The sequence below is a fragment of the Saimiri boliviensis genome, chromosome 3, assembly GCF_048565385.1.
Source record: "Saimiri boliviensis isolate mSaiBol1 chromosome 3, mSaiBol1.pri, whole genome shotgun sequence".
Taxonomy (NCBI): Eukaryota; Metazoa; Chordata; class Mammalia; order Primates; family Cebidae; genus Saimiri; species Saimiri boliviensis.
Genome location: NC_133451.1, coordinates 14,780,542 through 14,808,315, shown reverse-complemented (window position 1 = coordinate 14,808,315; position 27,774 = coordinate 14,780,542). Strand labels below are relative to the sequence as shown.

General features: G+C 37.5%; 1 protein-coding gene across 3 annotated transcripts in view; it reads right to left on the bottom strand.

Annotated features, from left to right (window-relative positions):
• The window catches only part of CD38 (CD38 molecule), a 69,637-nt gene that overhangs the window by 25,658 nt on the left and 16,205 nt on the right, over window positions 1-27,774 (bottom strand). For all 3 annotated transcript variants that reach the window (XM_074395915.1, XM_003927453.4, XM_074395916.1), the window contains exons 2-3: window positions 7,729-7,858; window positions 2,243-2,378 (exon numbers count right to left, since the gene is read on the bottom strand). In XM_074395915.1, coding sequence (XP_074252016.1) covers window positions 2,243-2,378; window positions 7,729-7,858 — 266 coding nt within the window. The remainder of the gene's footprint in view (window positions 1-2,242; window positions 2,379-7,728; window positions 7,859-27,774) is intronic.

Below are 27,774 nucleotides of genomic sequence, written 5' to 3'. Positions count from 1 at the left end.
TGTAAAGTTCAAAATAATAAAAATAGTTTTGCCACCTTGAGCCAGAGAGCAGGTAGAAAAACAGGGCAGTTAAGAGCAAAGTTTCTCGAGTCAATCTGAGTTTCCTTCTTGCTTTGCCACTTACTGGCTGGCAAGTTATTTAATTCCATGCCTCAGACTTCTCATCTCTAAAATGGGATCATCATATGACCTCATGGGGCTGCAGAGGATAAAGCGAGTGACTACTTACGTAGCACATGGAACGCTGGCACTTTGTAAGTGCTCAACACATGCTTTTATTAATTTATTAAAAAACTTCTACTAATAAGAAAATAATAGATATCCCCTACAGATGATTAAAATATATGAACTACCAGCTTACAGAAGAAATAGAAAATCTACCGTTTATATATATATAATAGCCTCATCATCAAAGAAGTTCAAACTAAATTGAGGTATTAATTTCTTCTCAAATGGGCCAAAAATATTAAAGTATTCATATCTATTGTTGGTGAGGATATAGGCAAATAAACTATCTCATATACACTCTTCTTTTTTTCTTTTTTTAGTATAAAATCGAGATGGGGTCTTACTATGTTGCCCAGGACAGTCTGTTGGGCTCCAGTGATCCTCCCTCGACCTCCAAAGTGCTGGGATTGCAGGCATGAGCCACTGCACCTGGCCTCATATGTTCTCTTGATAAGGGTATAAATAGTTACCATATTTTAAATGATGTGTTATTGGTTTCTTTTACAATTTATACTTTAACACTGAAATTTCATTCATAAAAATTTATCCTTCAGGTATGCCGGGGTGTGTGTGTGTGTGTGTGTGTGTGTACACAAAAGTGTTTTTTACAATAGTGATATGATAGCAACAAAAATTAAAGCAACTAAATGTTCATTAATAGGATTCTTAATGATAAGGCCTTTTGAAAGAATATAGCTATCTTTATACCTACTAATTTTAAGTGAATAAAGCAAGTTGCACAGCGGTATGTGTATATTTTAAATATATATGTTTACATTGGCATAGGAAAAAGTTTGGAAAAATCTATATCAAATTATTGACAATAGTTACCCTGTGAGAAGTGATGTGGAGGCAGGAGGTGGGTGGAAAATTCAAAGCGACATTTGCCTTTTGCTTTTATGCATTTCTGTAATGTGCAAGTATTTTTTTCAAATAATCATGCTTTATTTTTGCATTTGAAAGTAATGCAAACCTGGGATGAAAAAGCTATAATAAGACAAGCTTTTAAAAACGATGAAAAGTAGTAAAAATAAGAATAAAACTATATAAAGTAAAAATATCTACCATATAAACAAAAAGAGAAAAAAGGAAGTTAAAACTTCAATAGGGTTTTGGTTGCAGGAAATCCCTTCCCATGGTGAGGTATTGAGTCTCTCTGGCAGGATAAAGCTATATCTGAAAAAATAATGGCAAACCAGTGCCTGAGATGGAAGAGTCCAGTCCATGGCTACCATGATGATTCTGAAGAGCAAGGACCTTGGTCTAGATCCCACTGAGACCTCATCCTGTTCTAGAATTCTTTGGACCTGAATGATGACCTTATAGAGAGCAAAATACCAAGAATTCAGAAGCAGGCTATGTGAGCACTCAATAGAAGGGAATGAGGGAGTGTGGGCAATCCTAAACTCTGAAGTCAATTTTTCAAGAAAACAGAGAATGCTGTTTTATATCAGCCTGAGTTGCCATTAAGGGTAGTGCTATAGTTTGGATATTTAACCCTCCAAACCTTACATTGAAATTTGATCCCCATTGTTGGAGCTGGGACCTCATAAATAGCATAATTCCTCACAAATGGCATGGTTCTGTCCTTGTGGTAATGAGTGAGTTCTTGCTCTATTAGTTTCCAGGACAGCTGGTCATTGCAAAGAGCCTGGCGCCTCCCCCAACCTCTCTTTGTTTTCCTTCCTCACCATGTGATTTCTGTACATGTCAGCTCCCTTTCCCCTTCGGAATGAATGGAAACACCCTCAGGCTCTCACCAAAAGCAGATGCTGGTGCCCTACTTCTTGTACTGCCTGCATAACTGAGAGCCAAATAAACCTCTTTTCTTTATAAATTACCCAGCCTCAGGTATTCCTTTATAGCAACACAACTGGACTAACACAAGTACAGATGGCTTCAGGATGGGTGCCTGTGGTGCTGTCCACCACACTGATCATTCAGGGTCCCTAGCAGAACTCACCCTGTATACCCTACACATCCCTGGGCAATCCCACAGGGCCCAGAGCCTCACCAGAAGTCCCGAATTCTCCACACCATGTGAGGTCATCAGCAAGGTAGCCTAGCAGCGTATCCTCCAGGGTGAACATGTCCCGGTGGACTTGTGTGTACTGATGGGCCAGATCTTTTATTCTGCTCCAAAGGAGAGTCTAAGAAAAAATAAATACAATCGATTACTAAGATCAGTTTAGCATGTCAATAAATAAATCCACAGTTTTGTAAATGAAAGAAAACAGAGCATATCAGAGTAAATCACACTTAGAGTAAAAATTGTAGGCATCAATGATTTCTGTGTGCTGGAGAGTGGAGGGGAGAGAGAGAGAGAGAGTGAGTGTGTGTGTGTGTGTGTGTGTGTGTGTGTTTTCTAGATCACATTGTAAATACATTTATTATTCTAGGTTGGAGTCAAAAAAAGTCTGAAAGCCACTGATCAAAACCTTATAATCAACATGGGATCACATCTGGAGGTGGCATTAGAGAATTCCAATATTCCTAAGGTTGGGTAATTTATAAAGAAAATTATTCCAAAAAAACTTTGTCTATGTGCTATTTTCAGGAAGATGTACTCTTTGATTCTTAAAGAACTATGTAACCCCTTCCAATTTCCCTAAACATTCCCTAGCCCTATCAAAAAATATATACAATAGTTTTTTTTTATTTAAGGGTCACTCTTAAAGGTACAGAGAGTGAAATTTTATAATTACATTTCATGAATCTTTTCATTTTTTTTTAATTTTAATTTTAAGTTCTGGGGTACATATGCAGGATGTGCAGGTTTGTTACATAGGTAAATGTGTGCATGGTGGTTTGCTGCACCTATCAACCTATCACCTAGGTATTAAGCCCAGTATGCATTAGATATTTTTCCTAATGTTCTCATTCCCTCTACCCATCCCCTGGCAAGCCACAGTATGTATTTTTCCCTCCTGGTGTTCTCAATTTCCAGTTCCCACTTACAACTGAGAACATGAAGTGTTTGGTTCTCTGCTTCTGTGCTAGTTTGCTGAGGATAATGGCTTCCAGCTCTACTATGTCCCTACAGAGGACATGATCTTTTTCATTTTTATAGTTGCTGTTGTTGTTGTTGTTGTTGTTGTTGTTGTTGTTCAATTTTCTGGATATGGCTAGGCAGTTCTGAAGCACCAGTTACTAAATAGAGAATCTTTTCCCCATTGCTTGTTTTTGCCAGGGTTGTCAAAGATCAGATGGCTGTAGATGGGCAGTTTTATTTCTGAGATCTTTATTCCGTTCCATTGGTCTATGTGTCTATTTTCATACCAGTACCATGATATTTTGGTGTCAGTATCCTTGAAGTATAGTTTGAAGTTGGGTAGTGTGATGCCTCCAGCTTTGTTCTTTTTGCTTAGGATTGTCTTGGCCATATGAGCTTTTTGGGTTCCATATAAATTTTAAAATAGTTTTTTCTAATTCTGTGAAGAATGTCAATGGTAGTTTAATGGGAATAGCATTGAATCTGTAAATTACTTTGGGCAGTATGGTCACTTTCACAATATTGATTCTTCCTACCCATGAGGATGGAATGCTTTTCAATTTGCTTTTGTCCTCTCCGATTTCCTCAAGCAGTGGATTGTAATTGCCCTTGAAGAGGTCCTTCACTTCCCTTGTTAGCTCTATTTCTAGGTTCTTTATTCCCTTTGTGAATGGGTGTTCATTCATGATTTGGCTCTCTGCTTGCCTGTTGTTGGTGTATAGGAATGTTTGTGATTTTTGCACAGTGATTTTGTATCCTGAGACTTTGCTGAGGTTGCTTATCCCCTTAAGGAATTTTTGGGCTGAGACAATGGAGTTTTCTAAATATTCAATCATGGCATCTGCAAACAAAGACCACTGGACTTCCTTTCTTCCTATTTAAATAGACTTTATTTTTTTCTCTTGCCTGATTCTCCAGCCAGAACATCCAATACTATGTTGAGTAGGAATGACAAGAGGGGTCTTTCTTGTCTTGTGCCAGTTTTCAAGGGGAATGCTTCCAGCTTTTGCCCATTCAGTATAATATTGCCTGTGGGTTTGTCATAAGTGGCTCTTCTTATTTTGAGATATGTTCCATCAGTACCTAGCTTTAACATGAAGAGATGCTGAATTTTATTGAAGGCCTTTTCTGCATCTATTGAGATAATCATGTGGTTTTTGTCTTTAGTTCTGTTTATGTAATGAATTAAGTTTATTGAGTTGTTTATGTTGAATCAGCCTTGCATTCCAGGGATGAAGCAAACTTGATCATGGTAGATAAGCTTTTTGATGTGCTGCTGGATTCAATTTGCCAGTATTTTATTGAAAATTTCTGCATCGATGTTCATCAGGGATATTGGCCCTAAATTTTCTTTCTTTCTTTTATCTCTGCCAGGTTTTGGTAACAGGATGATGCTAGCCTCATAAAATGAGTTAGGGAGGAGTCCCTTCTTTTCAATTTTTTGGAATAGTTTCAGAAGAAAGGGTATGAGCTCCTCTTTGTACCTCTGGTAGAATTCAGTTGTAAATCTGTCTGGTCCTGGACTTTTTCCTTTCTTTCTTTCTTTTTTTTTTTTGGTGGTAGACTATGTATTACTACCTCAATTACAGAACTTTTTGTATGTGTGTCTATTCAGAGATTAGCTTCTTCCTGGTTCAGTCTTGGGAGGCTGTAGGTGTTCGGGAATTAATCCATTTCTTCTAGATTTTCTAGTTTATTTGCATAGAGCTGTTTACAGTATTCTCTGATGGTTGTTTGTATCTCTGTGGGGTCAATGGTAATATCCCTTTTATCATTTCTTATTGTATCTGTCAGATTCTTCTGTATTTTCCTTTTTATTACTCTAGCCAGCAGCCTATATATTTTATTAATTGTTTTCAAAAAACAACCTCCTGTATTCATTTATTTTTTGAAGGGATTTTTGTGTCTCTATATCCTTCAGTTCTGCTCTGGGCTTGGTTACTTCTTGTCTTTTGCTAGCTTTGGGATTTTTTTTTCCTTGCTTTGCCAGTTCTTTTAATTGTGATATTCGGTTGTCAATTTGATCTCTTCCTAGCTTTTTGATGTGGGCATTTAGTGCTATAAATTTCCCTCTTAACAGAGCTTTAGCTGTGACCCAGATATTCTGATATGTTGTCTATTTGTTACTAATAGTTTCAAAGATTAGTACCTGTTCCTTCCTCTGGAAGCTTCATTCCAGAGGGGCACCAGCCTGATGCCAGCCAAAGCTCTCCTGTATGAGGTGTCTGTTGACCCCTGTTAAGACGTTGCTCCCAGTCAGGAGACACAGGGGTAGGAGGAACCCACTTGAGGAGGCAGTCTGTCCCTTAGCAGAGCTGGTGTGCTGGGCTAATAGAATCCCTCTTGTCAGGAGCAGCTGCTGTCTTCAGAGCCAGCAGGCAAAAACTATTAAATCCACTGAAGCTACGCCCACAGCTGCCCCTTACTCCAGGTGCTCTGTCCCAGAGACATGGAGATTTTGTCTGTAGGTCCCTGACTAAGGCTGTTATCTTTCCTTCAGAGATGCCCTGAGCAGTTAGAAGGAATCTAGAGAAGCAGTCTGGCCACAGCCATGTTGCCACACCCAGCCCAGATGTCCCAGCCTCCTTAGCACTGTCATGGGAAAACCACCAAAAGTTTCAGTAATGGCAGATGCCCATCCCCAACACAGCTCCATCATCTCAGGTTGACTTCAGACTATTGTTCTGGCAGCAAGAATTTCAAGCCAGTGGTTCTCAGTTTGCTAAGCTCCATGGGAGTGAAACCTACTGAGCAAACCCACCTGGCTCCCTGGCTTCAGCCTCATTTCCAGGATAGTGAACAGTTCTGTCTCACTGAGGTTACAGGTGCCACTGGGGTATGAAAAAACTCCTGCAGCTAGCGCAGTGTCTGCCCAAACAGCAGCTCAGTTTTGTGCTTGAAACACAGGGCCCTGGTGGTATAGACACACGAAGGAATCTCCTAATCTCAGTTGGAAATGCAGAAACCACCCACTTTCTGCATTGGTCTCGCTGGGAGCTGCAGACTAGAGCTGCTCCTATTCAGTCATCTTGCCCCTCCCCCATTCATTCTTAATAGGAGTCAGAGGAAGATATTGGTTTAAAGTATGGGTCCTAAGATTCCAGTTCTTATTGAAGCCCAGCATTATCATCACTTATTAGGTGTTTCACCTTGAGCAACCAAAACATCACTAAGCCCACCTACTACACCCTGTAATATGGTAATGATAATGACAAACTCATGGGTTGCTAAAGAGATTAACTGAGATAAATGCAAGTAAATTGCCTAGCATACTATCCATTGCATAGTCACTTATTTGACAAATGTCAGCCTGGGTTGTCATTTTCCAGACAACTTTTCTGTATAGGGCATCACACCTGGTGAATGGAGAAGTTTCACAATGACTCCAGCTCACCAACAATGGAATGAGAGGCTGTAATTTGTGGATAGAGATAAGGGCTTCAAAAACATAATTTTAAGCACACGGAATTGACTTAAACATTGACTAAAGAAAAGGTGCCCTCTAATAGACCTTTTCCAATATAATCAACATATTAGAATCCAGGCCTCTGTGGCTTCAAGTATCATACCATTTACATTTAAACTGGTCACTTTCAAGCCTGCCAAATTTGGGCAACACTGGTCACCTAAACACACCAAGTCTCAGTTTTCTCACTGTTGAAATGGGGATGTTGACATCTGACCTGCCCATTCCACAGAATGGCTGTGAAGACCTAAGAAGATAAGGATTAGTAGAGTCTTTTGCAAGCAAAAAAAAGCACTCTGCAAGTGTAACTTGGCATTGTTGTTATTATTATTACTACTAATAATAATATCACTGGTCAGGAGAAAGTTTTGTAATTATATAGTTTGGTTTAATTTGTTTGTTTGAGTTGGGTTTGGTGTTAGGTTTTTGTTTTTTTTGTTTGTTTGTTTGTTTGTTTTTTTGGGGGTTTTTTTGCATAATTTTTGGCTAAATCTCCTTTCCTATTTATCTGTTCCCATTTCTCTCTCTTATCTCTTTTCTCCACATGTCCTAAATCTTATTATGTCATGGCCCCTCAATAGCCTGCAAATTCCACTCTTATCAACCACACCCACTATAATGTCTGGATTTTTCCTCTTCCTCGTTCTCATCAAAATTTGGTACTGGCTGGGCACAGTGGCTCACACCTGTAATCCCAACACTCTGGGAGGCCAAAGCAGGCCTCGAGGCAGATTACAAGGTCAAGTGATCAAGACCATCCTGGCCAACATGGTGAAACCCCGCCTCTTCTAAAAATACGAAAATTAGCTGGATGTGCTAGCTCATGCCTGTAGTCCCAGCTCCTTGGGAGTCTGACACACAAGAATTGCTTGAACCCAGGCGGCAGAGACTGCAGTGAGCTGAGATTGCACCACTGCAGTCCAGTCTGGTGACAAAGCAAGACTCTGTCTCAAAAATTAAAATTAAAAAATAATTGGTCCTGTGCATTTTTACCTTTGGTTTTTATCCCCAGTTATAAAATCAAAAGCTTGCCCCCAATTACCTTGTTGCAAGGTACTGCCTGATTTCCCAACTTCAGTAGTGGCTGATAGTCTTCTTCTGTGATGTTGCAAGGATGTTTTGAAATAAATGCACCCTTGAATGCATCCCATACGTTTTGACAGTCTATATGTCTGTGAGATAAAACACAGAAAATAAAATAAAACACGAATTATTACATTGAAAAAATATTTTTGGAACATAATTATTTTTTAGAATGTCATTTAGGAAACAACTATTATGTGCCAGGTAGTCCATACATATCATTTCATCTGATACGTGGTCTACCAGAGATACAAAGAGGAGCTGGTACCATTCCTTCTGAAAATATTCCAAACAGTAGAAAAATAGGGAATCTTCCCTAACTGAGGGCAGCATCATTCTGATACCAAATCCTGACAGAGACACAACAAAAAAAAGAATATTTCATGCCAATATCCCTGATGAACATAGATGCAAAAATCCTCAATAAAATACCGGCAAACCAAATCCAGCAGCACATGAAAATCTTGTCGACCATGATCAAGTTGGCTTCGTCTCTGGGATGCAAGATGGTTCAACATACACAAATCAATGAACATAACTCATCAAATAAACAGAACTAATGACCAAATCCACATGATTATCTCAATAGATGCTAAAAGTCCTTAAATAAAATTCAACATCCCTCCATGCTAAAAATGCTCAATAAACTAGGTATTGATGGAACATATCACAAAATAAGAGCTATTTCAGACAGATCCATAGCCAATATCATACTGAATGAGCAAAAGCTGAAATCATTCCCATCAAAAACTGGCACAAGACAAGGATGCCCTCTCTCACCACTCTTATTCAACATAGTATTGGATGTTCTGGCCGGGGCAATCAGGGAAGAGAAAGTAATAAAGTGTATTTATATAGGAAGAGAGAAAGTCAAATTGTCTCTCTGTGCAGACAATATGATTGTATATTTAGAAAACCCCATGGTCTCAGCATAAAAAACTCCTTAAGCTGATAAGGAAGTTCACCAAAGTCTGAGAATATAAAATCAATGTGCAAAAAGCACAAGCATTCTTAGACACCAATAGAAGACAAGAAGAGAGCCAAATCATCAGTTAATTCCCATTTATAATTGCTGCAAAGAGAATAAAATACCTGGGAATACAACTTACAAGAGACATTAAAGACTTCTTCAAGGAGAACTACAAACCACTGCTTAAGGAAATAAGAGAGGACACAAACAAATGAAAAATAATGCCATGCTTATGGTAGGAAGAATTAATATCATGAAAATGGCCATTATTCCTGAAGTAATTTATAGATTCAATACTATTCCTATTAAGCTACCATTGATTTTCTTTGTAGAATTAGAAAAAAACTACTTTAAATTTCATATGGGACCAAAAAAGAGCCTGTATAGCCAAGACTCTACCTGACTACAAACTATACTACAAGGTTGCAGTAACCGAAACAGCATGGTACTGGTACCAAAACAGACACATAGACCAAGGGAACAGAACAGAGCCTCAGAAATAACACCACACATCTACAACCATCTGATCTTTGACAAACCTGACAAAAACAAGCAATGGGGAATGGATTCCCTATTTCATAAATGGTGCTGGGGAAACTGGCTAGCCATATGCAGAACACAGAAACTGGACCCCTTCCTTATATCTTATATAAAAATTAACTCAAGATGGATTAAAGACTTAAATGTAAAACCATAAAAACCATAGAAGAAAATTTAAGCAATACCACTCAGATCATAGTCATGGGCAAAGACTTCATGACTAAATCATCCAAAAAAATGGCAACAAAAGCCAAAATTGACAAATGGGGACTAAACTAAAGAGCTCTGCACAGCAAAGGAAATTATCAGAGTGAACAGACAACCTACAGAATGGGAGAAAAATTTTGCAGTCTATCCTTCTGACAAAGGTCTAATATCCAGAATCTACAAGAAACTTAAACAAATTTACAAGAAAAAAAAAATAAAACAACCCCATAGAAAAATGATTGAAGGATATTAACAGACATTTTTCAAAAGGAGACATTTATGTGGCCAACAAACATATGAAAAAAAGCTTTTGATCACTGGTCATTAGAGAAATGCAAATAAAAACCACAATGAGATACCATCTCACACCAGTTAGAATGGTGATTATTAAAAAGTCAGGAAACAACAAATGTTGGTGAGGCTGTGTAGAAACAAGAATGCCTTTACACTGTTGGTGGGAGTGTAAATTAGTTCAACTATTGTGGAAGACAATGTGGTGATTCCTCAAGAATCTAGAACCAGAAATACCATTTGTCCCAGCAATCCCATTGCTGGGTATATGCCCAAAAGCATATAAATGATTCTAATATAAAGACACATACACACGTATGCTTATTGCAGCACTATTTACAATACAAAGACTTGGAACCAACCCAAATGCCCATCAATGATAGACTGGATAAAGAAAATGTGGCACATTATACCAGGAATACTATGCAGCCATAAAAAAGAATGAGTTCATGTCCTTTGCAGGAACATGGATGAAGCTGGAAATCATCATTCTCAGCTAACTAACACAGGAAAAGAAAACCAAACACTGCATGTTCTTACTTACAAATGGGAATAGAACACATGGACACAGGGAGGGAAACAACATATACCAGAGCCTGCCAGCAGGTGGAGGCAAGGGGAGGCAGAGCATTAAAACAAATACCTAATGCATGCCGGGCTTAAAACCTAGATGATGGGTTGATAGGTACAGCAAAACACCATGGCACATATATTTCTATGTAACCTACATGTTCTGTGCATGTATGTCAGAACTTAAAGTAGAGAGAGATCCAAGATAGCTGATCACTAGCAGCTCGGGATTGTAGTTCCCAGTGAAAGCTCAAAGAACAAGAGGACACCACACCTTCACATGAATTCTTGTTGCTCACGCACTAGGAGATTCCCAGCGGAGGACCCCCACGGGTCGCCAGCGCGACTCTTGTGACCGGCGAGGCGGTTTTGCTGGTGCCTCGGAGTGTCGGTTCTTGGTGCAGAGTCAGAAAAGCACCATCAACCTTAATGCCGCCGATTTAGTCGGCGCAGTGGGTTGCTCAGATTTCAACGCTGAGAATCAATAAGTTGGAGGTCCACTCAGAAACTCAGTTACAAAGACGGTAATTATAAAGACCACAGATGGATAAATCTACAACGAAGGGAAGAAAACAGCCAAAAAAGGCTGAGAATACCCAAGATCAGAATGCCTCTCCCTCAGCAGGGGATCACAGTTCCTCATCAGCAATGAAACAAGGCTTGATGGAGAACGAGTGTGTTCCAATTACAGAAGCAGGCTTCAAAATGTGGGTAATAAGAAACTTCTGTGAATTAAAAGAACTTGTTCTAACCCAATCCAAAGAAACTAAGAACTTTGAAGAAAAGTTTGATGAAATGTTAACAAGAATACACAATTTAGAGAGGAATATAAGTGAATTGATGGAGCTGAAAAACACAATACGAGAACTACGTGAAGTATGCACAAGTTTTAACAGCCGAATTGATCAAGCAGAAGAAAGGATATCAGAGGTCGAAGATCAACTCAATGAAATAAAACAAGAAGACAAGATTAGAGAAAAAAGGATAAAAAGGAACGAGCAAAGTCTCCAAGAAATATGGGACTATGTGAAAAGACCTAATCTACGCTTGATAGGTGTACCTGAATGTGATGAAGAGAATGAATCCAAGCTGGAAAATATGCTTCAGGATATTATTCAGGAAAATTTTCCCAACCTAGTAAGGCAGGATAATATTCAACTCCAGGTAATACAGAGAACACCACAGAGATATTCCTCAAGAAGAGCAACTACAAGGCACATAATCGTCAGATTCACCAGGGTTGAAATGAAGGAGAAAATGCTAAGGGCAGCCAGAGGGAAAGGTCAGGTTACCCACCAAGGGAAGCCTATCAGACTTAACAGCAGATCTCTTAGCAGAAACCCTACAAGCCAGAAGAGAGTGGGGACCAGTATTCAATATCCTTAAAGAAAAGAACTTTCAACCCAGAATTTCACATCCAGCCAAACTAAGCTTCATAAGTGAAGGAAAAATAAAGTTTTTTGTGAACAAGCAAGTACTCAGAGATTTCATCACCACCAGGCCTGCTTTACAAGAGCTTCTGAAAGAACCACTACACATAGAAAGGAACAATCAGTATCAGCCTTTCTAAAAAATACCAGAAAGTAAAGAGCATCAATATAATCAAGAATTTACATCAACTAATGGGCAAAATAGCCAGCTAATATTAAATGGCAGTATTAAACTCACATATATCATTATTAATTCTAAATTTAAATTGACTAAATCCCCCAATCCAAAGACAGACAGGCAATTTGGATAAAAAACTAAAACCCATCAGTATGCTGCATCCAGACCCATCTCACATTCAAGGATACACAAAGACTCAAAACAAGGGATGGAGAAAGATTTACCAACCAAACAGAGAGCTAAAATAAATAAATAAAAAGCAGAAGTTACAATTTTTGCCTCTGATAAAATAGTCGTTAAAGTAACAAAGATCAGAAGAAGCAAAGAAGGACATTATATAATAATAAAAGGATCAATGCAACAACAAGAAGAGCTAAAGATCCTAAATATATACACACCCAATATAGGAATACCCAGACATACAAGACTAATAAAGAGACTTAGACTCCCACACAATAATAGTGGGAGACTTCAACATTAATATTAGACAGATCAGTGAGACAGAAAATTAACAACGATATCCAGGACTTGAACTCAGATCTGGAACAAGTAAATGTAATTAACATTTATAGAACTCTCCACTTTAAATACACAGAATATACACTCTTATCAGTACCACATCATATCAACTTAGAAATTTAAATGAAATGTTGGTTGGAACCTTGTTTGTTATTCTCTTCCCTCATTTTCTTTCATGTCTCCATTATTAAGGACAATTATAGGCATACCCATATTTAGACTGCATTCTAGCCTGGGCAATAAAGCAATACCCCCATCCTCTCTCCCTCTTCCTCTTTCTCTTTCTTCCTCTTCTTTATTCTTTTTCTTATTATTCTTTTTTTCTTTCTCAAAAAAAAAAGAACTTAAAGTAAAATTTTTAAAAATTAGCATATAAAAATCAATCAATGTAATATGCTACATTTTGTAGAATAGATGACAAAAACCATATAATCATCACAACAGACACAGAAAAACCATTAGACAAAATCCAACACCTTTGTTTTGAAAAAAAGAACACTAAGCAAGTTAGAAATAAAATGGAATTTTCTCAACCTGATAAAATTCATCTGCTAAAACCCCACAACTATCATTTTACATAATGATAAAAGACTGGATACCCCCTCTTAAGATCAAGTACAATCCAAAGATGTCCGATTTTATCACTTATAGTCAACATTGTATTGGAGCTCTAGCCAAGGAATTTAGGTAAGAAAAAGAAACTAAACCATCCAGATTAGAAAAGAAGAAGTAAACCTATCCCTTCATAGATGACATGATACCGTGTATAGAAAATGCTAAGAAATCCACAAAAAGGAAACTATTAGAACTAATAAACATTTTCAGCAAGGTTTAAGGTTGCAAGATCAATATACAAAAATCAATTGCATTTCTATACACTAGCAATAAAAAATATAAAATTGAAATTTTTAAAATTCCATTATATATTTTAACAAAATTCCATATTCTATAATAGTGGCAAAACAATAATATTCTTAGGAGTAAATACAACAAAGAATTACAGGACAGGAACACTGAAAAGTACAGAACACTGTTAAAAATTAAAGAAGAACTTAACACATGGAAAACAGTCTACATTCATGAATCAGACTTAATATTGTTAAGATGGCAGTATTCTCCAAACTGATTTACAGCTTCAATGCAATCCCTCTAAAAATCCCAGTTCCCTCTTTTGCAGAAATTAAGTTTATCCTAAAATACATATGGAAATGCAAGGAACACAGAAAAGTCAAAAATCATGAAAAAGAAAGCCAAAGTTGAAAGACACATAATTCCTGACTTCAAAACTTACTACAATGCTACAATAATCAAGACAATTGGTACTAGCATAATGACGTATTGCCAGGACCAGTTCTAACTGGCCTTACTCCATTGATAATAGGATGTCAAGTTATTTTGCAGGCACACAGCCAAAAAGTTGTAAGTCACACAGCCAAAGCAAATGCAGAAAAGAAGACGTCAATCTTGAATAACAATCAGAAGTAAAATTTTACTCCTGCCCCGCCACAGAAGCAAACGGTCAAGACGTGACTGGAACCTGAGGGCCCAAACATTTTCAAAAGCAAAACACCTGAGCCCAGGCATGTCCACTGTTAAGACCCCCTACCATACCTTATCATTAATGGTCCTGTTTAAAGTCCTTCCAGTCAAAACCTGCCCTACCAGTGCTTCTGCATACCAGCTTGACCTCCCTAACCCATAAAACTTGCCCCACATCCCAGATGGGGAGACAGATTTGAGCTTTGCCTCCTGTTTTCTTGCAAGTCAACCTCACAATAAAGTTTTTGCTTTTCTCAAAAACCAGTTCCATAATATTGGTTTCTCTGTCTGTCAGGCAGCAAGCACATTGCTCAGTAACAATGATAGAAATATTGATCAATGGAATAAAGAGTCCAGAAATAAAGTCTCACAGTTATCATCAATTAATTTTAGACAAGAGTGCCAAGGTCATTCAATGGGGGAAGAAAAACACTTTTCAACAAATGATGCAGGGACAACAAGATATCCACATCCAAAAGAATAAATTAGGACCCATATTTTACATCATATACAAAAATGGACTCAAAATGAATGAAAGACCTTAATTAGAAAATTCTTAAAGGCAAACATAGAATAAAAAATTGTCACAATCTTAGATTAGGCAATTATTTCTTAAATATGACACCAAAGCACAACAACAAAAGAAAAAAGAAATAAATTACACTTTATCAAAATTAAAATCCTATGTCCTTCAAAGGACACCATCAAGAAAGTGAAAATAAAATTCACAGAATGGATTAAAATATTTGCAAATATTATTTCTGTTTCAGGACTTGTATCCAGAATAATAAAAAGCTCTTATTAACACATATAAAAATGCTCAACATCATTAGTCACTAGGGAAATGAAAATCAAAACCAAGAGATACCACTTACTACTCAGTAGGATTGGGTTAGGGGTTGAATTATGTCTGATCTGAAATTCAGATGATGACGTCCTCACCCTAGTACCTTAAAATGTGACCTTTAAAAAATAGAGCAATTGTTGATGTAATTAATTAATGCCAGGGTGGCATCCAACAATTCCTCTTTTAATAAGCACTTCAGGCAATTCTGAGGCAAGTTTAGGTTTGAGAATCATTGGGTTATACACAAAAATGTGAAGAGTTCAGCAGTGGTTTCTTTCCAATATCTGAGTAGCATATTTCCACTTCATCCACACTTGCCTTTAAAAGCCATGCCAGGAAACCATTATCAATCTGGTTTTCTCTATACATTATATTTAAGGAAAGAAAGCTTATTACATTATGTACTTCAATGTCAATCAAAATTTATGGGGTACCATTGTGGACATTTTAGAGAAAAGAGATTTGGCAGCTATTTCCCTTTAAGGGATCTTGTTTTAATTCCATTAATTAATGCAGTGGCCTTCTCAGGTACTTCTCCAACTCCCTCGTAAAACCCTTCTATGTCTTTCCTTTGCAGCATCTTTGCAAACAAAGATGGAAGAATAAGAGAATTTTCCACTACAAAATATCTGGCAGGAAAATGAAATTAATGTGCAGAGCACCTACATGTACCAGATGCTCTCATAAGTGTGTTCATATATAATTACCAAAACTTTCACTGAATCCCACAGAGAATTAAAAGACCTCCAGAATTGTTTTTATACTTCTTAGGTATTTATACCATACTTCAAGAAACATTACCTCAGCATTCAAGAAAGTCCAGGTTTCAAATTTAACAGAATTCCTTGTTTAAATGGAGCAGAACTATAGAGCATTAGAGTTGAAACAGACCTTGGAAGAGTTTGTAACTTAACTCTCTGACCTTTCTACATCTTATGAATCTGAACTTTCACTGTGCCCTACAAATAGGAGAAAATGAGGAGAGGCAATGAGAAATTGTGGGCAGGTTTTATGAAGCTATTTGTTTTATCCTTAAAACCAAACACCTCACCTTGGTTGTGGAAGTTGATTTTTTTGTTGGTTTAAATATATATGATGAAATAAAAAGGGATTGGGACTGCGGTAGACAGGGATGTGGGGAGATCTTTCCAGCTAAAGAGGCAGCAGAGAAGGACTGAGTCATTTCTGAAAGTTCAGTAATATTTTTCTTCAAAGATTCTTCCGTTCCAAAATTGGAAGCCTTAGTCATGGGAGTTCTAAGGTGCTGCAGTTGGGACAGGGACATAGTGTGGCAATTGTTAGCTCAGCAGCTGTTCCTGAGAGTTCACTCTGTGCCTGTGATTTGCTCCTTCCTAAGCCAGAAGTGCTGTTGGAAGTCCTCCTATTCAGAGGTTCTCAGTTCTGGCCACACTTCAAGGTCACCCAAAGAGCTTTGGAAAAGATACAGTGCCGGCTTTCAGACCCACAAAGTCAGAAAGTGGAAGACCCCAGAATCCAGAATATCTTTAAAAGTCTCACAAATGATTCTAATGGTCAGCTAGGGAAAGTGGAAGACCCCAGAATCCAGAATATCTTAAAAAGTCTCACAAATGATTCTAATGGTAAGCTAGGGTTAATGACAAGTAACCTAACAAAACCCTTTCATTTCACAAATGAGGAAATGAAAGTTTATAAAGGAAACGTTACTAGCTCAAGGTCACACAGCAGTTAAACGTTAGACCACCAGTTATTCAACTGAGCTTTCCTCAGCACTTAAATTCAGGCAGAACCAGAACCCACAAGTGTCCCCTGATTCCTTCTACCATCTCCCTCCACTGCTACTGCCTTACTTTACTTTCTGACAGCCAGTTAGCCAACAATCAGCAATGACTAATCACTGTAATAATTATAAAAACCACAACAATTAGCATTTAGCAAGCACTTTCTTCACACAGGCATCTGGCTAAGTGTTTTACAGGCATCACATTGGATCACACAAACCTATTGTTATTAGACCCATTTTACCTATATACTCAGAAGATCAAATAACTCGCCCCAAAACTCCACAACTAGAATATCCCAGCTAGAATTTGCATCTTAACTGTCCAAGTCCAGACCCCATACCCTTAGCTACTTCATCAGATAGCCTCCCAACAGGCCATCCCAAACATTGCTTCTAAGAACAGAGGGCTGTTGTACAGTATTTATAGAGAAAGAAAAGCTTGCCTTAAATTGGTCTTTTTTCAGAGCCACCTGACTTAGCCACCATAATGGAACCAAACAGTTCCCAGAGGGCCCAGATAAGGCTCATGCAATCAAGCAAACAAATCTGAAAGTAATTCATAACATCGTTTTGAACTGTTCAACTATAATTCCTTCATCCTAAGACTTTAAAACCAGGGCATCCTCAATGATTGTCTATCCAAAAGAAAACTTGGAGAAATTGCCCCGCACTATTCAATCCATGTTTTAGGAATAGCTATCCGTGGACAGTAAGAGTATAAAGTTGTTTTGTGACCTTCTATTCTCCTCCTTATATTCTCAATTTTTTCTGTGATAAGCATATATGACAATGGGAGTCATAATAAAACTTTGATTTTCATGTTAAATTGCCTGAGCAACTATACCAAATGTTGGAGATTCTTGGAGGGTCTTAGGAAATGGGAACATCTCAGGTCCCATTTCCTAAGACTCAAAGGCACTGTGACAATCAGGCTGCCATCATCAGTGTTTATGCTTGGCTGAAGCTCCGTGATCAGCTTCTGAACAAGACAACTAACCTACTGATGAAAGTTTTCCTGGAAGGCTGGGGAAGCCTTGATCTGATAGCAGTTTTCTGCTTGCCTCCTCAAATGGTGACCTGGAGGCTCAACACAGCATAGGCTGGGCATGAATGCCAAAGATCAAGGTCAATGGCAGGATCTCCCCTTTCCCACCATTCTGCTCCAGCAGATCCCAGACCTCTCACTCACCCTATCCTCCTGTGCGTCATTCCCTCGAGTTCACCTCCCACCACTTCCTTCTACCAGCACTAGCAGGAGAAAGGGAAAGTCATGATCACCACAGAGCTTTCACCACCTGCCAGTGTGCCAAGTACCTTACATTTAAACCTCACACCGGTCCATGGGCGAGGTATTAGCACCATCCCTGTTTTAGACATAAAGAGACTAAAGCCAGATAAGCTTATTACTTTGTCCAAGTGGCAGAGCTGCCTTACCTGCCAAACTCTGTTCTTTTTGCTTAACAATGCTGCCTCCCACCACAGGAAATTTACAACTGTGGCCCTACCTGCAGAATAGGATTGGCTTTAACAGAAATGAGGATCTGAGAGCCTGAGAAGAGTTCCTGTTTCCCCAGGTGGTACAAAAGGTTCAAGACCAGACTAGGGCACAGTTATTCCCAAGTGCTGGGGCAAAATGAGACAGGAAAGAGAGCACATGGCAGGAAGAGGTGAAAACGCAGCTATATTTGGTGGTTAAATCCAGTTTGTGGGTTGTCAGCCTACTTCAGGTGTCATACCTCTGTGCTGGCACCTCTCTCTAAACCTATACCATTCTCACAAAGAGCAACTATGTTTCAAAGTCCCTGTCAATTAAGCAACATCACTTTCATAATGTGTCCCTCTCCAGGGAAAATTCTCATACCCTAAATCCTCTTGCCCAAAAGCACTTAGATCTTGAGGGGATAATTACACTCATTGTTTGAAGTTTACAGCTGTCAAGTCCCATAGGGCAGGCTGTGTGGGCTCACAGAAAACAAGCAGGTTAACTCAGCTATTAAGTCTCAAATTTGAGGCTACCAGAACCTGTGTTTAAGGTGAAGACTGCCACCTTGTGGGAAAAGTGAGTGATTGGTGGGAGTCACTGAGGAAATCAGGATTATCTTAGTAGAATCTTAAAATCAGATACTCTTCAGACTGAAGGAAAGCTTAGAAATCATTAATTCATCAACCCAGAAAATATTTATTGAGCACATACTAGGTGCTGGAAACACTTATGAGCACATAGGATGTATCAGTGAACTAAACAAAGATCTCTGTCCTAGGAATTTACACGTTATTGGAACAAGACTTACAATAAACAACAAACATCATGAATATGTAAGTTATAAAGCATGCTAGAAATTTATGAATTCTATGGGAAAAAGGTAAAATAGAGTAGAATGAGCGTCAGGAGTGAGGGGAGAGGAGGTGTCAGTGGTATTAAACAGGGTGGCATTAAATAGGATGGACATATTCGAGTAAAGAATTGAAGGAAGCAAGGGACTCAGCTCCTCAAACATCCCAGGAACTTTCTAGGCAGAAGGAACAAGCATCACAAAGATCCTAGTGCCTGAAATTTGGGGATAAAAGACTACAAAGTGTAACTGCTCAGATGATGGGTGCACCAACATTTCACAAATCACCATCAAAGCACTTACTCATGTAACCAAACACCACCTGCTCCCCAAAAACATATGGAAATAAAATTTAAAAAAAAAAAAAAAAAAACACAGCAAAGAAGCCAGTGTGAGTGGAAGTAGTAATACACAGAAATGAGGTCAGAAAGGTAAAGAGGGCAGACCTGAGACTTCATTAACTATTTAAGGAATTTGGCTTCTACTCCTGGTGAAGTGAGGAGCCAGAGAGGATTCTGAGCACAAGACGTACATGATATTACTTAAGTTTCAGAGCACTGCCCCGGCTGCTTTGCTGAGTGTCATCTGAAAGAGAGAAAAGGCAGAGATCGAGATTTCAGTGTTATCTGGGCAAGTGCAGTGATTTGGACTAGGGTGGTAGCAGTAGAGATGGGGACAAGTAACAGGTTCTGGGTTCACTGTGAATTTCCTGATGGTTTGGAAATGTTACAGAAAACAAAGAGTCAAGACAATTTCAAGGTCTGATGCCTGAGACACTGGAAGGCTGGAGTTGCCATCAACCAGAATGGGGAAGGTTTTGGGTAGAGGCATCACTGATCAGCACAGTTGATCACTTCCCCCTGCGTAATGTACTTTCTACTCACTAATTCTATGAGATCAACCCCTACTTCTACCCTAAACATTAACTAGAAATGGATCAGAGACGTAAAACACAAGCCATATAGGAAAAAAATAGCAAAAGGGAACTTAACTAGATTTTTTTTTAACTTTGCTTCTTAAACGTTTCCATTAAAGAAAATGGAAAGGTAAGTCACAAAATGAAAGAAAATATTTGTAACACACATCTGAAAAAGGACTTGTTTTTGGAATATATAAGCTTCCTACGAGTCAATAATAAGAACAAAAAAAACTAATTTTTCTTATCACTTTTAAATGACACATAATTGCACATATATATGGGGTGAAGGGTGACATTTCAATACATGCATACAATGCATAATGATTGAATCTGGGTAATTGGCATATTCACCATCTCAAAAGTTTGTCATTTCTTTGTGCTGGTAATGAACAAAAGTTTCTCCTCTCAGTGTTTGAAAATATACAGTAAATTATTGTTCACTGTAGTCACCCTGCAATGCTACAGAACACTAAAACTAAAACTTATTTCTCCTATCTTTATATAATTTGGTATTCATTAATCAACCTCTATCTTCCTTTACTCCCTACTCTTCTCAGGTTCTAGTAACCACTATTCTACTTTCTACTTCTCTGAGATTAACTTTTTTAGCTCCCACATGTAAGGGAGAATATATGAAACTTGCCTTTCTGTGGGGCTTACTTCACTTAACATAATGTCCTCCAGGCTCATCCATGTTGCCACCAATGATAGGATTTTATTCTCTTTTATAGGGGCATTCCATTGCGTATATATATCACATTTTCTTTATTCATCTATTGATAGACCCTTAGGTGGATTCCATATCTTCGTCACTATAAATGAAACTGCAGTAAAGATGGGAGTGCAGTTATCTCTTTGACATACGATTTTATTTTCTTTGGCTATAAGTCCACTAGTGAGATTACTGGACCATATGGTAGTTCTATTTTCAGCCTGTTAAGAAAGGTCCATGCTGCTTTCCATAATAGCTGTACTAATTTACATTTCTGCCAACAATGTGTGAGAATTTTCTTTGTCACTTATACACTGTTGGTGGGAATGTAAATTAGTTCAGCCACTGTGAAAAATCAGTTTGGAAATTTCTTAAAGAACTATTAATAAAAACTGAAATACCATTCAACCTAGCAATCCCACTACTGGATATATGCGCGAAGGGAAATAAATTGTTCTACCAAAAAAAGACATGCACTTATGTGTTGATTACAGCAGTATTCACAATAGCAAAGACATGGAATCCATCCAGGTGCCCATCAACGGTAGATTGCATAAAGAAAATGTGGTGCTACATATACACCATGGAATGTACCTTAAAAAGAAGAATGAAATCATGTCTTTTGCAGCAATATGAATGCAGCTGGAGGCCATTATTCTAAGCAAGTTAACACAGAAAACAGAAAACCAAATACTACATTTTCTCATTTATAGGTGTGAGCTAAACATTAGGTACACATGGACATAAAAAACGGGAATAATAGACAGTGGGGAGTATTAAAGGAGGGAGAGAAGGGAAGGAAGGGTGCAAAACCACCTGTTGGATGCAGGAAGGGTTGTAAAACCACCTATGCTCACTACTTGAGGGGTAGGTTCAATCATACTCTGAAACTTCATCATCATTCAATATACCCTTGTAACAGACCTGCACATGAACCCCCAAATCTAAAGTAAAAGCTGAATTTTTTTTTAAGTTTCCTTTTATCTGCATCCTTGCAAGGTTTGTTATTTTTTCCCCTTTTTGATAATAGCCATTCTAGCTGGGGTTTTTCACTGTGATTTTGATTTGCATTTCCCTAATCATTACTCACATAGAGCATTGTTTCAAATACTTAGTGGCCATTTGATGTCTTCTTTTAAGAAATGTCTTTTCAGATCAATTACCCATTTTAAAAATCAGATTATTTGGCTTTTTGATGTTGTTTAAGCACCTTGTATATTCTGGATATTAATTGTTTGTCAGAGAAACTATTTGTAAATATTTTCTCCCATTCTGTGATTTGTCACCACTCTGTTGATTGTTTCCTTTGCTGCACAGAAATTTTTAGTTTGATATAATTCCATTAGTCTATTTTTGCCTTTGTTGCCTATGTTTTGGAGGTCTTATCCATAAAACAGTTGCTCAGAACATTTCCCTTATGTTTTCTCTTAGTAGTTTCATAATTTGGGGTCTTACATTTAAGTATTTGACTCATTTTGAGTTGCTTTTTGTATATTATGATAGATGGGGCTGTAGTTTCATTCTCCTATATATGAATATCCAGTTTCCCCAACAACATTTATTGAAAAGGGTGTCCTTTTTTCAGTTTATGTTTTTGGTACTGTTGTAGAAAATCAGTTGGCTATAAATGCGTGAATTTATTTCTGGGTTCTCTGTTGTGTTCCAGTGGTTTGTATGTCTGTTTTAATGCCAATACAAAGCTGTTTTACTATAACCTTATAGTATATTTTAAAGTAAAGTAATGTGATCCCTCTAGGGTTTTTTTTTGTTTTTTTTTTTTTTTTTTTTTTTTGCTCAGAACTGCTTTGATGTGGCCAGGAGCAGTGGCTCATGCCTGTAATACCAGCACTTTGGGAGGCTGAGGCTGGTGGATCACTTGAGGTCAGGAGTTTGAGACCAGCCTGGCCAACATGGTGAAACCCTATCTCTACTAAAAATAGGGCATGGTAGTGCATGCCTGTAATTCCAGCTACTGAGGTGGCTGAAGCAGAAGATTCACTGGAACCCAGGAGGCAGAGATTACAGTGAGCTGAGATCATGCCACTGCACTCCAGCCTGAGTGACAGGGAGACTCTGTCTCAAAAATAAAATAAAATAAAACAATTGCTTTGGCTATTTGGGGTCTTTTAAGTTTCCTAACAAATTTAATAATTTTTTTCTATTTCTGTGAAAAATGTCATTGAAAATTCGATAGGGATTGCATTGAATCTGTAGATTGCTTTGGGTAGCATGGAATCTTAACAATATTAATTTTTGCAATCCATGAACATGGGATATCTATCCAATTTTATGTCCTTTTTAAATTTATTTTATTAGAGTTCTGTAGCTTTTATTCTAGAGATCTTTCACCTCTTTGGTTAAATTTACTCCTAGGTGGGTGGTTATTTTTTTACAGCTATTGTAAATGGGGTTCCATTTTTTATTTCTTTTACAGATAGTTTATTATTGGTGTATAGAAATGCTACTGATTTTTATATGTTGATTTTGTATCTTATAGCTTTACTGAATTTGTATATGAATTCAAAGAGTTTTTTGGTGGTCTTTAGATTTTTCTACATATAAGATAATGTCATCTGCAAACATGGTCAATTTGACTTACTCCTTCCAAATTTGAATATCTTTTATTTCTTTCTCTTGCCTAATTGCTCTGGTTAGAAGTTCCAGTACTAAGTACTGTGGAATAAGAGTAGGGAAGGTGAGCATTCTTGTCCCATTCCAGTTTTCAGAGAAAAAACTTCCAACATTATCCTGTTCAGTACAATGTTAGCTGTGGATTTGTCATATATGGCATTTATTAAGATGAAGTGTGTTCCTTCTTCTAAACCTAATTTTTTGGGAGTTTTTATCATGGAGGGATGTTGAATCTTATCAAATGTTTTTCTGCATCTATTGTGGTGATCCTATGATATTTGTCCTTCATTCTATTGATGGGATGTATTATGTTTATTGATTTGCATATGTTGAACCACTCTTGCATCCCTAGAATAAATCCCTCCTGGCTATAGTAAATAATCTTTGTAAAGTGTTGGATTCAGTTTGCTAGTATTTTGTCGAGGAACTTTCCATTTATGTTCATCAGGGATACAAGCCTGCAGCATTCTTTTGTTGTTGTTGTATCCTTATTTGGTTTTTGCATCAGGCTAATTCTGGTCTTATAGAATAAGTTTGGAAGAATTCTCTTCCCTTCAATTTTTTGGAATAGTTTGAGAAGAAATGGTGTTAAAAGTTAGTAGAATTTAGTAGTAATGTCATCCAGTCCTGAGGGTTCTTTTTCTTAATTGGGAAACTTTTTATTGTTGTTTAATAAACATTATTGTTGAGGTTCCTCAAAGCTTTTTATTGGTCTGTTCAGATTTTGTATTTTTTCCTGGTTCAATCTTGGTAGGTTGTAGGTGTCCAGAAATTTATCCATCTCCTCTGGGTTTACCAATGTGTTGGTGTTCATAATAGTCTCTTATGATCCTTTGTATTTTTGTATATCAATTGTAACATCCCCTTTTTTATTTATTTGGTTCTTCCTTCTTTTTTCTTAGTCTAGGTAATGCTTAGTCCATTTTTTTTTAAAAAACAACTTTTCATTTTGTTGATCCTTTATGTCACTTTTCCAACCTATTTTATTTATTTCTGTTCTGATCTTTATTATTTACTTCCTTCTACTAATTTGGAGTTTGGGGGTTTTGTTTTGTTGTTTTGCTTTTGCAGTTTCCTGAGATTCACTGTTAAGTGGTTTGTTTTAAATCTTTCCACTTTTTTGATGTAGGCAGTCATTACTATGGACTTTCCTCCTAGTACTGCTTTTACTATGTTCCATAGATTTTAGTATATTGTGTATCAATTTTTATTCATTAGACATGTTGTCAATACTTTTTTTTAATTTTTCTTAATTTAGTCATTGGCCCATTGGTCATTCTGGAGTATATTGTTTAATTTCCAAGTATTTGTACAAAAAAACCCTAATTTTTAAAGAAGGGCAAAAGATTTGAACATATACTTCAATAAGCCTATGAGATGATCCTCAGCATCATTAGTCATGGGGGAAATGCAAACTACAACCAGCATAAAATAATACTACAAATTTTTAAATTGCTAAAATTTAAAAGTCTGACAATACCAAATGTTAACCAGGGTGTATAACAACTAGACTATTCACACACTGATGCTATACATATAAAACTATACAATTGCCTTATAAAACAGTTTGGTGATTTCTCAAAAAGTTAATCAACTTATCTACCGTATGTCTCAGCTATTCTATTTCTGGGTGTTCACTCAAGAGAAATAAAACAGTATGTGTAAGAATTAAAGAAAGAGGAAAGAAACATGAAAGGTGGCTTGCCAGTTAAGATGAATTTATTTCAGAGAAAACAAACTTGAGAGGAGCTTTTGGACAAGTTAGGTTAGAAGCATATTCTCTTACAGACTAAGAGTTTTTAAGGATTTAGTGTGGGAGTTTATTAGAGGCTTGGACTCCTTTTGTGGGGTTTTTATTTGTGTGTGTGTGTGTGTGTGTGTGTGTGTGTGTGTGTTTGTGTGTGTGTGTTTGTATTTATTTGGGAGGAGAGTTGTGTGTCTGTTTTTATACATTTTTCCACAGCTGCAGGCATACCCCCTGAGGTCTGCTTTTAGCTTTCCTATTTTAGTGCACCTGAAGGGAAAGGAATGTGCTTATTAAGGTCTACTGTTTTACTGAGGCCCATTGTATGAGGGTGTAGTTTGCCAGTTACCCAAGAGACTTTTCTTCCACCTCCCTCTATGTCCAACCTGTTTTATCTGTCTTCTCTTTTTTGGCTGCTTGTAGTTAGAAGAGAAGTGATTTCCTTGAAATGCATGAGGCTAGAAAGGGAGCTGGAACTTACAGTGGTGGTGTTTGTCCAAGATGACAGTGCTCCTGCTCTGACAGTATATCCGTATAATAATTTGTACACTAATGTTCATATAACCTATATTCATCATATCTAAAAAGGGAATACAAGCCAAGTGTCTATCAACAGGTAAATAGATAAACAAATTATGATATATACACACAATAGACCCAGTAATAAAGAGGAACAAGCTATTAATACCTCCAACAACATGGATGAATCACAAAAATATCGTGACAAAGACATACAAGTCAGACACAAAAGAGTACATTGTATGTATTCCATTTATATAAATTTCTTAAAAATATAAATTTGTCTCCAGTAATAGAAAGCAGACCATCTCTACTGGATATCAAAGCATTAGTAATCTAAACAACGTGGCAGTGGTATAGTGACAGACCGTAAAACACATTAGATAGTACAGAAACAAATTGACATACATAAAGAAACCCCATACACAACAGAAGTGGCATCATAAATCCCTTGATAAAGGATGGATTATTTGATAAACAGCACTCACACAACTGACTATCCATCTCAGGGGAAATGAAATGGGCTTCCTAATTTCACCACACACAAAGATAAATTTCAAGTGGATAAAAGATCTAACTAAGAAAAGCAAAAGTTTAACATTTTTAGAATATATTTAACCCTTTTGCGATCTCACACTAATCAGTTCTTAAATAAGATACAAAAGGCACAACCATAAAAGGAAACATAAATTTGATCAAATTTAAATCTTTAATAAGATAAGGAACATGATCAATAGAGTCAAGAGTTAAGCCATAGACTGGGAGACTAAATTTGCAATCCACATAAGTGACAGAAGATTGGAATCCTGAGTGTATAAAGAGACAATTCAATATAAGAAAAAGGAAAAGAAAATAGGCTTTTCATAGAAGAAACCAGAAATACATAAAAAAAAAAATCACTTGTGTTAATGATCAGGGAAGCAAAAAAAATAAAACAACAAAGAAATGAGCATTTTTTTTTAAATTTGAGAATTCCAAATGATGAGGAGGATGAATAGCAATGAGGACTTTATACCACTTTTGTGAAAATAAAGTGCTACAACAATTTTGGTGACCATCTGGTCATATGCAATGTGGCAGACACAGTTGGTTCCCTACTCTAGAAGATTTCTTTTACCCTTCTTCCCTATTGGGAAAGTATATCTCCTATTATGATTCAAAATATCAAATTCTCACTTCTCTAGCCTCTTTTATAGTTTCGGGTAACCATGTGACTTGGTTCTGGCCAGGGAGATTTAAGGAGAAGCCTAGAGAGGGTTGAAAGAGGGCTGCTGGGAAATATGTTATTTGGGGATGAAAGGAGACTTGAAATGAGGGTGTGTTCTTGCCCTTCACCCTGCCTTCTGTTCCAGGTATATGAGGACATGATGCAGCAACCTTGTGACAAAAAGCTGGAACCCACTCCAGGGAGATGGAAGAGTGGAAGGAAAGAGCCTCAGCCATCACTGAACTGCTGAACCAACCCTTTGACCACCCCACTTTTGGATGTCTTATTGTATGTGTCAAATATATTTTAAAGTGGCCAGGCAGTATGGCTCATGCCTGTAATCCCAGCACTTTGGGAGGTCAAGGTGGGAGGACTGCTTGAGGCCAGGAGGTTGAAACCAGCCTGGGCAACAGAGTCAGACCTCATCTCTATAAAACATTTGTTTAAAATTTAAAATATATTTTAAACCTTTACAGTTGAGTGTTCTATGACTTGCAGCCAAACGCATCTTAAATTGGTATACCTGCTGTTATTTGTTGAATTTTATCCACCCAAAGAATGTTGAAATCCTAACCTCCAGTACCTCAGAATATGACCTTATTTGGAAATAAGATTTTCCAGATGATCAAGTTAAGTTGAGGTCATTAAGGTGAACTTAATCCCATATGACTGGGTCCTTATAAAAAGGGGAAATTTGGACATAGAGACAAACACAAACAGAGAGAAGACAATATGAAGACACTGGGACAACATCATCAACAAAACAAGGAATGCCTGAGGTTACTAGCAGCTTGGAGGAGAGCATGGAGCAGATTATCTCTCACAGCCTTCAGAAGGCACCAACTCTTCTGACACCTTGATTTTAGACGTCCAGCCTACAGAACTGTGAGACAGTACACTGCTATTGTTGAAGCCACCTGGCTTGTTGTACTTTATCACGGCAGCTGCAGCACACTGGCACTCCCTGTAAGGTGAAGATGGCACACCTCACAACCTTAGTCATTCCACCTCAGTCTTTCTGTTAAACACACTGGGAAAAAATCATATGCACAAGTAGATGTATATGTTTTAGCATTGTTTATGCCAG